The 13,879-nt window shown below is 43.5% G+C and overlaps 1 protein-coding gene across 1 annotated transcript in view; it reads left to right on the top strand.

Annotated features, from left to right (window-relative positions):
* The window catches only part of AGPAT4 (1-acylglycerol-3-phosphate O-acyltransferase 4), a 72,122-nt gene that overhangs the window by 55,421 nt on the left and 2,822 nt on the right, over positions 1 to 13,879 (top strand). The window contains exons 6-7 of the mRNA XM_009320755.1: positions 5 to 43; positions 5,918 to 6,116. Coding sequence (XP_009319030.1) covers positions 5 to 43; positions 5,918 to 6,116 — 238 coding nt within the window. The remainder of the gene's footprint in view (positions 1 to 4; positions 44 to 5,917; positions 6,117 to 13,879) is intronic.

The raw sequence follows: 13,879 nt of genomic DNA on the forward strand, positions 1-13,879 counted from the left end.
GCAGGAATGTTCTAACTGGCTCCACAAACTGTATCAAGAAAAGGTTGGTTTTTTGTCTAGACAGCACTTGCGAGCCACTAGTGCTCAGTTATTTATACTGCTAGTAGACCTTTACAGTGTGCATGTGTAGTGGTCCCTCTCTGGGGGCTTGGGGTTGGTTGGTTTGTTTGTTTTTCAGGGTAAGTCCTCTGTTTCTCCAGACACAAACTGGTCTTGTGCTGTCAGTCATGATTGCCTTTTTTTTGTACTTAAAGAGCAACAGGAAGAAAACTTAAGCAAGCCTCGATAGAGTAGTTTTTAAAACTCTTCTTTAGAAAATTGCATAAGGATACAGAAAACACAACTACCTCCCCTTCAAGGCACATCCTAAATCAAGAAGTAATTTGTGGGCTAAATGAGGTATATTTTGCTTCAGTGTATTAAAATTTTTGTCCCTTGTTTTAGCCTGTCTTTTTTACCAAGGCAAAGATCCAGCATTAATAGGACAGGCTGATAAATTGCTTTCACATTGCGTGCATAGAAGGCGTGCATTTAAGATTCCTAACTACATAGGATGGGGGTGTCATGGTTTAACCCCAGTTGGCAACTGAGCCCCACACAGCCGCTCGCTCACTCCCCACCGGTGGGGTCGGGGAGAGAATTGGAAAGGTAAAAGTGAAAAAACTCATGGGTTGAGATAAAGACAGTTTAATAGGTAAAGCAAAAGCTGCACACGCAAGCAAAGCAAACCAAGGAATTCATTCTCTGCTTCCCACCGGCAGGCAGGCGTTCAGCCATCTCCAGGAAAGCAGCGCTCCATCACACATAACAGTGATTTGGGAAGACAAACGCCATCACTCGGAACGTCCCCCCCTTCCTTCTTCTTCCCCTGGCTTTAGATGCTGAGCATGACGTCATATGGCGTGGAATATCCCTTTGGTCAGCTGGGGTCAGCTGTCCCGGCTGTGCCCCCTCCCAGCTTCTTGTGCACCCCCAGCCTATTCGCTGGTGGGGTGGTGTGAGAAGCAGAAAAGGCCTTGACTCTGTGTCAGCACTGCTCAGCAATAACAAAAACATCCCTGTATTATCAATGCTGTTTTCAGCCCAAATCCAAAACATAGCCACATACCAGCTACTGTGAAGAAAATTAACTCTGTCCCAGCCAAAACCAGCACAGGGGGCAGAATAATAATGACTGTGTGTTTGTAGATGCCTGCTGATTGTTTTGTTTTTCCCCCCAAATACTTTCATATGCATCCTTCAGACTTTGAGAATCTGTTTCTCATAGGTTTTGTTTTTATGAACACAGGAGATAATGGTTGGGGGATGTGCTCTTTGAATACACGCAGCACTCCCATTTCAATCAGTGGGAGTCATAGGTATGCAAGGCATGAGGGCCTGGCAGCTCAGTTTGCTTTAATAAATTGATGTCAGTTATGTATTCAGACTGGAATACAGCAGTGCTTTGGATCTAGAAGTGATAGAATATAGTTATGCTTTGGTTTCCTCTCACTGGGGCAGCGAACTTCTGCTGTGCCATTTGTTGTACTCCACCCAGAACACCATGTTAGCATTTCTGTATTGACTATGTTCTAGTCTTTCTTGGCTTCAAACCATGACTATTTCTGGTTTAATTCATAGCCCCTCTAAGCAGCTTGCTTAGAGGAATGTGAAAAGTAAATGTGTGTTGAGACCTCAGTTGTAGATCTACTAGTTTTGCCTCTGATTTCCCTTCTTGTAATGGTGCCACTAACACCTAATTCAGACGTGACCCCTAACACCTTTCTGCAGAAAGGCATTATGTTACCTATGGGCCCGTGCTCTCTCTACAGGCATATATATGCAAATGGACCTTTTGCTGAACATTGCAAAAGTCCATTTTCTGCTACTGTGACTTTATCTGTAACCCTGTTTCATGTTCCTAAGAAATGTTTAAACATTTACAAGACAAGAACATAAATCAAATGGGAATGTGGTGATTGTTTTCCTGAATCCCTTATTACATAGTTTGCAGTAAATCACTTCAGGTTTTTTCTGTTATTCCCTCTTTGGCAAACACTCAGTTATTTTTAGTACAAACAGAGCATACATCTATCCTGCTTTCTTCAGAACAACTTAGTTTGCTGGTTGGTTAAATCCATAGTTTCCTGTTTAAGTACAGGAGGAAGGAATGCGTGTTCGGTTTTCCTTTCCATTAAGACCTTTTTGGTCGTGTGGCATTTTTTTGGTTGGTTAGGTTTTTTTTAGGTTTGGTAGTGGTTTTGGTTTTTTTCTGAAGGTGGCATGTTCCTCTTCCTCCAGCTGTTTTACATTAGTGAAACTGTAATTTCATTGCAGTCATTCCTGATTTACACAAGCCCATGTCTCTGTAAAATCAGAGTGGGAGAATACAGAGCAGGGACAACTTCTTCAAGAGTTCTGAGATGATGAAAGGCCACCTGCAGGGTAAAAACGCACTTCTGTTTCACCTTTCTGCCATGCGTCTTTAAAAAGATAATTGGGTCTTAGGTTGGATAACAAGCAGCATTGCCACCTAGGTGTTGTTTCCAAAAATGAGTTCTGTTTCAGGTTAATGTCTTGAGTCAGTAAATATTTATGATAAAATGTAACAATTCTGTATTCAAAGGGCAGTAATTCATTACAAGATATGCACTCATCCCCTGCTTTGTCTATTTTGGTTGTAGCACTCCACTTTCTGTTTCAAAGACAAGGTATGCAAGCTACTGAAAAACAGAGCCCCTATTTTATCTTGCATTATGGTTGCATGTGTTGTTGCTTATTCTCAATGATTTTCATAATTTTGCAGTACCTTCCCAGGACTTACATACTGTGCACTGAATTATGCTCTAATAGCATGATTTAGTAGGTAGGGCGTGCCACAGGTACTAAGGTCAAGGCTGGAGTGCAGTGCACTTGTGATGATCAGGGACATAAAGCTGTTTTGAATGAGTATTGAAATCAGCAGTTAGTGGACATGAAGAAACGTGACTACTTTTTTTTTTTTTAATTGTCATTAGTAAAGGAGTGAGAGTCTTTGAGAAAAGGTTGTTCCATTTTTTTTTACCTCATTGCCTGATCTCAGTTACATGTACCTCAGTCTGAGATACTGCTCTCTGGGAATCTGGTGTGTTTATGTTCTTGCTACTTATCATTTCATTTTCTGGTTTAGCTACTGCTTCAAATGCAATGAACAGGGCCTTGCCAGATAAACAATGGCACTGTGCTGTTCTAAACCAAATACTGTTCTCCTTCCTTTTCTATGTGCTTCTTCCTGGGGTGAATTTTGTCCTTCCACAGAAGGCCAGCACTGTATCAGTTAATGCCAAATTGTGACAGAGGTGCAATTTGGGTTGCACATTGCCTCCTTTTTCCCTTTCCCTTTCCCTTTCCCTTTCCCTTTCCCTTTCCCTTTCCCTTTCCCTTCTTCTGCTATTGCTAGAAAGACTCCCTTTCACTTTAACAAGGATCGGGTTGAGCATCTTAGTGCCTGGTCTGAAGAGGTACTGTGTAATAGTCACAACTCTGCTAGCCCTTGCATGTTTGTTTTCTTTTTTCAACTCCTTACAGCCTCAGCGCCTGCAATAGAAGTTCTGCTTGAGAATCTTAATTTCCATTAAAAAGAAAGCGAGCTTCTAACTTTTCTCACTTGTAAGAGAAGCATGGAAAATGGCATGAAAATACATGCTGAAATGCTCTAGAGAATTAGCAAAGCATAAGTGAAAAGGGGAAGTGTACAGAACTGCAGTGTTTGCGAACAAAGGATATATTTTTGGATACTCATTCTTTGTGGGCTTCTCATGAAAGGGCAGTGGCATACCTCTGCCGTCAGACCTCCCTGGTGGGAGCAGGGAGGAAGAATCCAGTTAGCCTCTCACAAGATGATGGATGTTCCCTGATTTCACCTTACTGCATTACCCACCTGACTGTCTGAAGTAACTCAAATTTGGTGGGGGCATGAGGGGGAGCATGTTTCTATGTCTGAATATGATACTTGGGTGGGTGGGATTTATTACAAACTGAACACGAGCTCTGTTTGCAGGGAAATGAAAGAAACTTAATGTGAGCAAGGTGACTGAGGGAAATTTTGAGGTACATCATGGGTTTAAATGCTGACTTGAGCTGTTGATTGGTACCATAGGCACCCTTGCAAAAGCTTAGAAGACAGATCAACCCACAGATCTCTTCTGCAAGGAATGTGAATGTTTTTAAGGGTAAGGAATCGTAACTGAATTGAAGAGCTGTTCCCCACAGCGGTGTAAAACGTGTAGCGGAGCTGATGGCATTGACATTGTTTTGCCCGTTGTATATTTCTTCCATCTGTCTCAAACCTCTCGGTGAGATGTGGTCAATGGTTTTGCTGCCCCCAATGCTGTGCAAAGCCAACAAAGAGAAAACTGCTGTGCTTGTTTTAAGTGAGTCTGTCTTGCTGTCTGTAGTAATAGGCCCCCTAATGGCGATACCAATAATAGTCAGAAATTCTTAACTTTTCTGGGTAATACCGGTATTTAGAAACCTAACTGTATATAGTAGAATTCAGTTTACTGATGATTAGTAGCTCTGTGTTAAACCAGTCATAAACCAAAATCCTCAAGGCACCATAAAGAAAATTTCATACACTGTGTAATTTGTTGAAGACAGCAAATTAATTGGCTGTAGTGATCCCAGTACAGTCTAGCTCACATGCGCAAAACAGTCATCATTTTTCTAATCTCAATAAAAAGAGCGCAATGCTTTAATTACTGTGTAATCTCTTAAAAGCTAAATGTTCCCTTTGAAATAGATAAAATGGTAGCAGCCTGTAATTGCTCAAGTTGCCATTAAATAATTAAAGAATTGTCTGTGTCAGCTGGAGTGTAAGTAAATGTAAAATCATACCATAGTAGAAATAATCTTCTTGTGGTTGATTAGGACAATCTTGGCTTTTCCAGAATTTTTGGAAACTGTCATGAAGCATTCCTTTCTTTGAAGAAATTTAGCAGTTCATTCTGACTAAATTGAGTTTCCTTTTTATGTGAGTCTAATTCTGACTTTGTTAATTAACTGGTTTTATGTGGTAACAGATTAATAATCTTTGCTTTTGAACCACAAGGAAGGGTTTTTTCCCCCACCCACTTTGATATCTTGGGTTGATCACATTGCTAAAGGCAACGCCGTTCACCCGTATGGGCTCTAGAGGAAGGTACTGAATTTTAAGTTTTCTGTGCCTTAAAAAACACACACCACAAAACAAAAAACCCCAAACCCCACCCCATTATCTTCCTCATATTATACTAAAAGGGAGAGTCCTTTGGTCAAAACCAGTGAGAGATTTTTAAACTGTTTGCATGCTCAGCTGTCTGTAGAGAGGTTCAGCACCCAAACTTCCTTCTGTAAGCTTCATGGGAACAAGATGAACAAGACTGCATCTATGGGACAAAGCAGACAGGAGGGGGTGGTGTTCTTTGGAGTACAGGACAAGATGGTGTCTGCTCACCTTTTCTGACAGGGCTGCAGATGCTGTTTTAGAGCAGTGGTTGAAGAAAACATTAGGGAACAGAGGATCCGCTGCTGAACATGTAGCCCGAACGCTTTTCTGGCTTACCAGCGGTATTTGTCCAGTGGCTGTGGCCCTTGCAGGAGATTCAATGGTGATGTCTACATTGCTGCAGGGAGTGTACATCCCCTCACCCTTCTTGTTTTACTGGGCTTGTTCTACTCTGTAGGCATGCCATTTTTCAGGCTTCTGTGTGTAGGAGAAAGAAAGGATGCACACATCAATGTAAGCTCTTTTTTTTGACTGTGTGTTCATTGACTTCAAAGTACAAGCTTTCCAGCCATGACTTGGTCTTTGATCTTCCCCCGTGGTTACAGGCATGCAGAAAGAGGAACATCAAAGTCAGGAATGGCTGATTTTGTTGGCAGATGGGAATTTAATTATTGCCCTCCTTTGTTCTACTAGGATGCATTCCAGGAAGAGTACTACCGAACAGGAACCTACCCAGCAGTCCCTATAGTACCACCCCGACGACCATGGACGCTTTTGAACTGGCTTTTCTGGGCCTTATTGCTGCTATATCCTTTATTCAAGCTGCTCATCAACATGATCAACAGTGGATCATCACTGACACTGGCTAGTTTTGCATTTGTAATTGTAATGGGTAAGTTTTCTAAAACAGAAAGATTACTTACAGGGTAACTGTCAGACATGATTTATTGAGGCTGAGTAAATATAAACATGACTTGTGAATTCAACAGAACATATGATACTATATCTACTTTAGCCTGGAAAAGGTTAAATAGCTTCTTTTTTTTGGTTTATTTTTGTATAGTTGTATTATTTTTTTGTAAGAGCCGCATATGAAATCTTCTGTTTCTGTAGAAATCAAAACAGTAACTTTCCAGCAGGCTGCCTACAAGAGGCTTTCTTTTCTTGTGTAGTGTGTTGCTGGGTTGCATTTTGAATGCCTAGAAGAGGTGCTCAATTCTTTCATCTAATCATAGTCTGATACGTCATCCGCTGGAAATCCATGAACTTGTGATTTAAGGACAGCCTGGTGTGTCCATCTACTCTGACTTATGTAGCACAGGACATAGACTATCATGGGTGATTCCTATGGTTCCTGTGGTAGTTCTGAACTGCCTTGGTTTGTGTTTAAACTAGTATGTTATTTAAGAGGAGGAAGGAAAACAAAACAAGGAGTTGGCCCACAGAAAGGGAGGGAGATCTCATTTGTTGTCCTTCATGAAAGCAGGAACCAGGTCAGTTTGGCAAATAACATCATATCTAGGTGTCTGTGCTTTATAGCATATTGAGAGCCTGTTTGAAGAATAAATTCCCTTCCAGAATAAGCCATACATTTGTAAAGCAAATGTTTTCTATTGCTGCACTGTTCATCACATGTATTTATGGCTTCGTCACCTTAACAGCTGTGTATATTACAAACATCCTTTGAAAAAGAAACAGAACTTCACAATCCTTCTGGCTTTGAGTGACACTGGATGCAGAGATATTAGAGTTAGCTTAAAAAGCCATGTCCAAAATAGCAACACAGATGAAATAGGAAAACACAGAGCATTTTCTTGTCTCAGAAGTGCATCTTTGCTCTCTACCTAGGAAATTGTTCCTAACACATAATACTTCTTTGCATTCTCAAAAAGTCTGAATCTTGAGCAGGTCCCATGCTAGTCTGAACAAGATGAATTAACTAACCTCCTTTTGCCCATCTGTGAAGAGCTTGATATGGTAGGCACACAATATTCTTTTTCAGAAAGTGCCCGCCAAATCGAACTCTGTATAAGCTACTGTGGAAGCTTCTTAGAAAGATAATTGGAGAAGGAAGAATCTCTGTGTGTGCACGTGCGCAGGATATTTGCTTCGTGATGCTTTGGGCCAGAGTAAAGAAAACAAGAGCAAGGATAAGATCCAACATAATAGTTGGTACGTTAATGTGGGTGAGGTAGAGGGAAAGGGAGGGGAATCCTGTGCTCTCGTCCTCTGGAGAAATTGTTGGTGCTTTTTACCCTGGGAATGTTTTATGTAAAAGGTGTAAGAATTTTTTTGAGCAGTGACTACAACTAAGAAGCACCTTTTTTCACCCACCTTACTTGTTGGAAGGCACAAGTAGTGCTCTTCCCACTTCCCCCCACCTTCTCTGACTGGTGAATAGGATGGGAGCAAAGGGTGAGCACCATGGTTGGGGTGTGCTCCTCAGGAATGGGAGGTGTTGGGTTCAGATCCCCTTCAGTTGCAGAGAAAGATCAATCGGTCTCCCCTGTGCTCTAGCTCAAAATGGGTATACAACAGTGGGCGGGATGAGGTATGACACTATTGCAAATGCTACGTCCCTGGCAATAGCACTCGAGGGCATTTGTTCTGCTGGCGTAGTCTGTGTTTGGTACTGGGCTGTGGAACAGTGGCCTAATGGGGCACTGAAGCTTAGCTGTTGCAGATTTTTTTTCTCATCTTCCCTTCAGCGTTTTCCTCTTAATTCAGCTTCTCCACTTGGTGGGCTGGTTGTTCAGGTGCCATTCCAAAGTGCCTCATGCCTTGTGTACCCTCCACAGGGAGCCTCACTGCATAATTCAGGGTTCTGGATTTTAGCCTCGGGGCTGGATGCTTTACTACTTGCCATTGTGGCATCTGTGATGTTTCTGGATTTAGACCTTATTACTTTAGTTGGGTGACACCCCACCCCCCACCATAAGTGCAATACCATCTTGCTATTAGCGGCCTTTACAACTAGGTCACGTCTTCTCTCTGTCAGGAAGGGAGGGAAAGAACCTGTAAAGAAAAAAAGCTATGATGCTACTAAGAATGGACAGCAAAAGAGCCCTTTTTTTTTCTCTTTTTTTTTCTTGCTGTTTTACTCCCCATTTAGCTTTCATTTGCTTCTAGCCACAAGGAAAGATTAATAAGCAGGCTGCTGTGAGTCCTCTTTTGAATGCAGTGATAATCCAAAGATTCTCAGGTTATTTGTAACACTGGAGCTAAGAGAAAGCTATAGCAGCAGTCTGCTGCCAGAATGAATGTGTGAGCTCCCAGGCTGCAAAAGCAGAGCTGAGGAACGCATTAAGAGTGGTGAGATTAACAGCCCACTGCGATGTGCATTGCTGCCCCATATGTATCTGCCACGTTTGTGGGATGCTGCCAGTTGCAGTCTTCTGCAACCTTTGAAAGACCCCTGTGCTTACCAACAGCTCCGTTCTCACTCTGAATACCTGGTGTGATCAAACGCAAAGTGCTTGTAATTGGCCAGGATTTGTGGTGCAGCGGAAGACACTGCATTGCCTGTAGTAGTGGCTGCCACCTGATTAGACTCAGCCAGCCACCTCTGGCTGATGAGTAGGCAAAAAGGAAGATGATATTGTCACTTATTAGCAGATAGCAGCCTCTGTGAAGCTGTGGAGGGAAGAGAATCTGTGGGAGTGGAAGGAAGCTCAGCCTTCAGTAAAAACAAACAAAAAGCAGAGCTGGTTTATCCTGGTCACTTAAAGTGGATGTGCCATTATTCACCAAAAGAGCAACAGTTCCCTTAGTATGTTATAGTGTGTTTCTGTTTTACTATATCTCTTTAAAAGCGATGTTATTGCTAGTTGGGAATCATTGGTCTCTTTCTGTGGAAGCATCTAAAAACTTGAGCCCAAGTTGTCACATTGACTTTTGTAGCAAGTAGCTGAGTTTCTGTAGTAAGGCTGTTCTCCCCAAACTGTGTTTTATATCCAGGGGTATCTCTGTCATGAATGTCCTGGGAGTGATGCAGCCGTCTTCTGACAGAGGAACAACCAGTATTTTATTTTGCAGTTCATCTCCAGCTTTAAGCAAGGTCTTAGAAGTGACTTCTGCAATGGCTGGGAGGTAGCAGTAGATGAGCACAAATGTACCTTGGAGGTTGTGACTCTTGGCGCCAGCTGGAACTGTCTGCCTGGCAGATCCAGTTTGTAGCAAAGCGGGGAGGGCTGTATTTGCTGTCTTTTCCAGTGTGAGCAGTGATTGGTACCTGCTGGCTTAACAATGTAAAAGGAAGCTTTTTCTGTAAATCAGAGGGATTTATTTACCATTGTGATCAGGTGATAAAATCGCCTTTTCATATTGCTCCTAGTAGACCTTTTCCCTCAGTTCATTAACTGAAGCAGCATAGGTAGCTTTGGGACATTATTTTTTTTTACGACAATTTGACAGCTCACCTGATATTCCAGAATCGGGAAGCTTATTGCAGTCCCTGATAGCCCATTATAAGTGGATTGCTGTTTCTAAGGGCAGATTTCAGTACCTGATAACATTACCTTTATTAGCATAGGTGCAGGTAGCACAAGATATTCCTAAACCTTCTGTGGTAGGAAAGAGCAGAGGAACTAGGAGGTCCTTTTACCTGGTACCCTTTGCTTTGTTTTCAGTGTCATTTGTCTTTTAGACATTCTCTGCTAATTGTGCTCTCCAGTAAAACACTGGCTTGTAAGTAACTGTCTGTTCAGGTGGAAAGAACCGTAAGAGAAATGCCCCATGGCGGTCAAGCTGGAGTGAAAGCACTGTAATCCCTCAGACCCTAACTCTCAGATCCAAGGAATGAATAACCAATATATATATAGCTCTGCTGGTTCAGCTGAAACGATTTCAGCCCTAAGTAAGCAATGTCTCCTCTTTATACTGAGAATGCTGAGCCATCCCCTCTTGCTTTGTTGTGCAGCAGTTTGGCTATTTATACTCATAATAATCATCGCATTGTGCTGATATCTAACTAGGATAAATGCTCAAGGAGTTTGAGGGACAAAAGTCTCTTGAAAACTGGCTTTAGTTTCATAGGACACATGGCAAGAGATTTATGTACTTTACTCACAACTGCTATTTAAAACTTGGGGCTGATATTTTGGTGTTGAAGCAGTGAGCGAGTCTGTCAAATGTCAGTATTTGTATTTGACAGCAGCTTCTGTTTTTTTCCTTTGTCCTGCTTCCCCAATCTCATTTGGCTCCAAAGAACCCAGCGTTAGGTTGCCTTTCACGTTTTGGTAACTTGTGTTGAAGAGGATAACCTTCATGCTCTAGAAGTACTTTATTATGGAGCTGTCAACAGCAGTTATGAGGGGATTGTTGGTTCTGTATGCAAAAGGTGAGAGGGCTTCTCTTGGCTTTTAAATGAAGAAGTAGCTCTTACGTGTCTAATGCTAAAAGCATAATGGCATCTGGGCTTATGGCGTGGGGCCAGCAGTTAAATGCCAGTTACAGGCGAGAGAAGTATTTCATTTGAACCAAGCGTAAGCAGTAATGAGCCAGCTGTGATTCTGCAGGAGCTGTTGTATGTCTGCTATACAGTATGTGCACAGTGCTATTAGAAAACCTGTTTCCACGGATCACAGTACAAACCGTGAGTCCTTGGTGACTTGACAGTGTCCAAGTGCAGAGTGTGGACCGAAGGGTTGGAGTATGAAGTGATCTGGGCAGCAAGGCTGTTAATGCCCGTAGGCTGAGATGAGTGGAAGGTGAGGAGTGCATGAGCCAGCAGTGTTACGGTAAGTTTTACAACAGAATATAAACCATGTACAGGATTCTGCCTGTGTTGATTCTGCCTGTTGGTGGAGCTGCCAGACGATCTGGCCTTTCAGCCTGGTGCCCAAAACTGGTATTTTTTTTGTTACTTGCTTGTTTCTTCTCCTTTATAGTATGTAAGATAGGCCCTCAATGGCAATTTCTACCATTTGTATAAGCTTTAGTTGTACAAATCTTCATTTCAATGTATAACCTATATAACTCAGGTGTACAGCAGACTATATATGGGAAATTTTTATGCCCCTGCCTGCTGTGCTGCTTATAGCACTTGCTGTGTGGTACAAACCCCAGGTAACAGATGAGAAGAAATCCTGAGGTGTGAGAAAAAGGTGGAAATCCTCTGCTCTGAGCTAAGGTTTTGCTGAGGGATGTGGTACTATGTGTGGAGGTGGTGGTTTTCTCGTAGCTAAAAAATGTTCCAAGAAAGAGATCACATTATTGGCTCTGTCGATTTGTGTTAGCTCAGCCCTCCCTCAGCCCCCAGCACTCTGGCAGGCAGAGCAGGTCCTCAGCAACCTCCTGCATCTTTTGGCTGGTGGGTAATGATGGGCAGAAAGATGGCAGGAGCTCAGTTACCTTCTGTAGTTTGCTGTGGAGCAGTGCAGGGATGCCTCAGCCGTTAGCTTCTCTCTCCTGCTCTTCGCAGGGTGGGCTTAAACTCTCACAGCTGATTGTTAGGCACAATTCCTGCTTGACCTACCTTTCTCCCCTTCTTGTAGTAAAAAACCCTAAGTTACCCTTACTATAATTGTATTTAGAATCATAGAATCATTAAGGTTGGAAAAGACCTTTAAGATCATCGAGTCCAACCGTCGACCCAACACCACCATGCCCACTAAACCATGTCCCTAAGCGCCTCATCTACCCGTCTTTTAAATACTTCCAGGGATGGTGACTCAACCACTCCCCGGGGCAGCCTGTTCCAAGGTTTAACCACTCTTTCAGTAAAGACATTTTTCCTCATGGCCAATCTAAACCTCCCCTGGCGCAACTTGAGGCCATTTCCTCTCGTCCTATCGCTTGTTACTTGGGAGAAGAGACTGACACCCACCTTGCTACAACCTCCTTTCAGGTAGTTGTAGAGAGCGATGAGGTCTCCCCTCAGCCTCCTTTTCTCCAGGCTAAACAACCCCAGTTCCCTCAGCCGCTCCTCAGAAGACTTGTTCTCCAGACCCCTCACCAGCCTCGTTGCCCTTCTCTGGACACGCTCCAACACCTCGACATCCTTCTTGTAGTGAGGGGCCCAAAACTGAACACAGTATTCAAGGTGCGGCCTCACCAGTGCCGAGTACAGGGGGACGATCACTTCCCTAAATTTAAATTTAAAACAGCAGCGGAATAAATCCTTAAACATGATGCTATCACTAGAGTGTGCACTAAGGCTCCAGGAGAGTTGTGGAGAGGAAGCAGGCAGTGCAGGGAGAAACCACTGAGGTACCTCAGCATTTATCCCCACTTTGTTTCCACAGGCTTGGCAAACATGAGCAGTCCCTTCTTCTTGCACCCCGCCTTCCCCAGGGTGCTGAGGACTGCAGGGTGAAATGAGGACAGAAGGGCAGTGGCAGCTTCTGCTAGGGAGCCAAAGGAGAAGAAAAAAAAAAAATCTGAACTGCTGGATTAGGTGTTTTTTGGTGTCCAGGCAGTGGCATTCTTGGAACTGGATGAAATCCCCAATGTGCTGTGTGGTTGCTGTAACAGCTGCTCTTATTTATGCTCTGTGTCCATCTCCAGATGCTCTTTCTATCCCTTCTCGTTAAAATCTTAATGATTTCATGCTTACTATTATGTTATGATCCCACGCTGCAGGCTACATGTTGGACCTTCCTCCTGTCTTCTCCAGCTCGTGGCCATTTAAATGTCAGAGTTTTTTTTTCTTTTCTATTTGTGAGATCAAAACCCTTCACTTGTCCCAGTTGCGTGCGTTTCCGTTCACAGACTAACAGTGGAGTGACAGTGAACTCCGTAGGAGCCATCTCCCTTTCTGGGCTGTTCACTGCACAGCTATCCGTCTGTGAGAGGGCCCTGCTTTCCTGGTGTCTCGGCATCCAGGAGACCTCATGGGCAGCCGAGCTTCCCCATTGCACCACTGTCTGTTCAGCCATCGCTGTGTCCCGCCAGGGATGAGTCATGTGTGACTCATCTCTGGTATCCAATTAACCACTTGCACTTCTAAAAGACTGTCACTTAATTTACTGTCATACTACGGAACACGAGTCTGTAGTTGATGGGTTTGTTTTCTAGTGCTGGTATTTTGAAAGAACAACATACACAGTGCCTTTCATCCAAGCAAATCGGACAGAAGACTATGGCTGAGGTGGGAAGGCACCTCTGGAGATCATCTAGTCCAAACCCCCAGCTCAGAGCAGGGTCAGCTACAGCAGGTTGCTCAGGGCTGTGTCCCATTGGGTTTTGAGTATCTCCAAGGATGGAGACTCCACAATCTCTCTGGGCAGCCTGTGCCAGTGTTCAACCACCTGTAGTGGTAGTGAAGAAGATTTTCTTCCTTTTTTTCTTATGGTCAGAGGGAACTTCCAGTGTTTCAGCTTGTGCACATTGCCTTCTGTCCTGTCACTGGGCACCACTGAGAAGAGCCTGGCTCCGTCTGCTTTATACCCTCCATCAGATATTTATGCACATTGATAAGATTGCACCGAGCTTCTCTCTCCAGGCTGTGAACAGTCCCAGCTCTCTCAGCCTCTCCTCATATGAAAGATGCTCCCTCCCCTCCCTTACTCACCTCTGTGGCTTCCACTGGCCTCGTGCTAGTATGTCCATGTCTTTCTTGTACCAGGGAGCCCAAACTGGACCCAGCACTCCAGATGTGCCTCACTAGTGCTGAGCAGGGTGGGAAGGATCATGTCCCTCAGTCTGCTGGAAACG

The sequence above is a fragment of the Pygoscelis adeliae genome, unplaced genomic scaffold (assembly GCF_000699105.1).
Source record: "Pygoscelis adeliae isolate BGI_AS28 unplaced genomic scaffold, ASM69910v1 Scaffold33, whole genome shotgun sequence".
Taxonomy (NCBI): Eukaryota; Metazoa; Chordata; class Aves; order Sphenisciformes; family Spheniscidae; genus Pygoscelis; species Pygoscelis adeliae.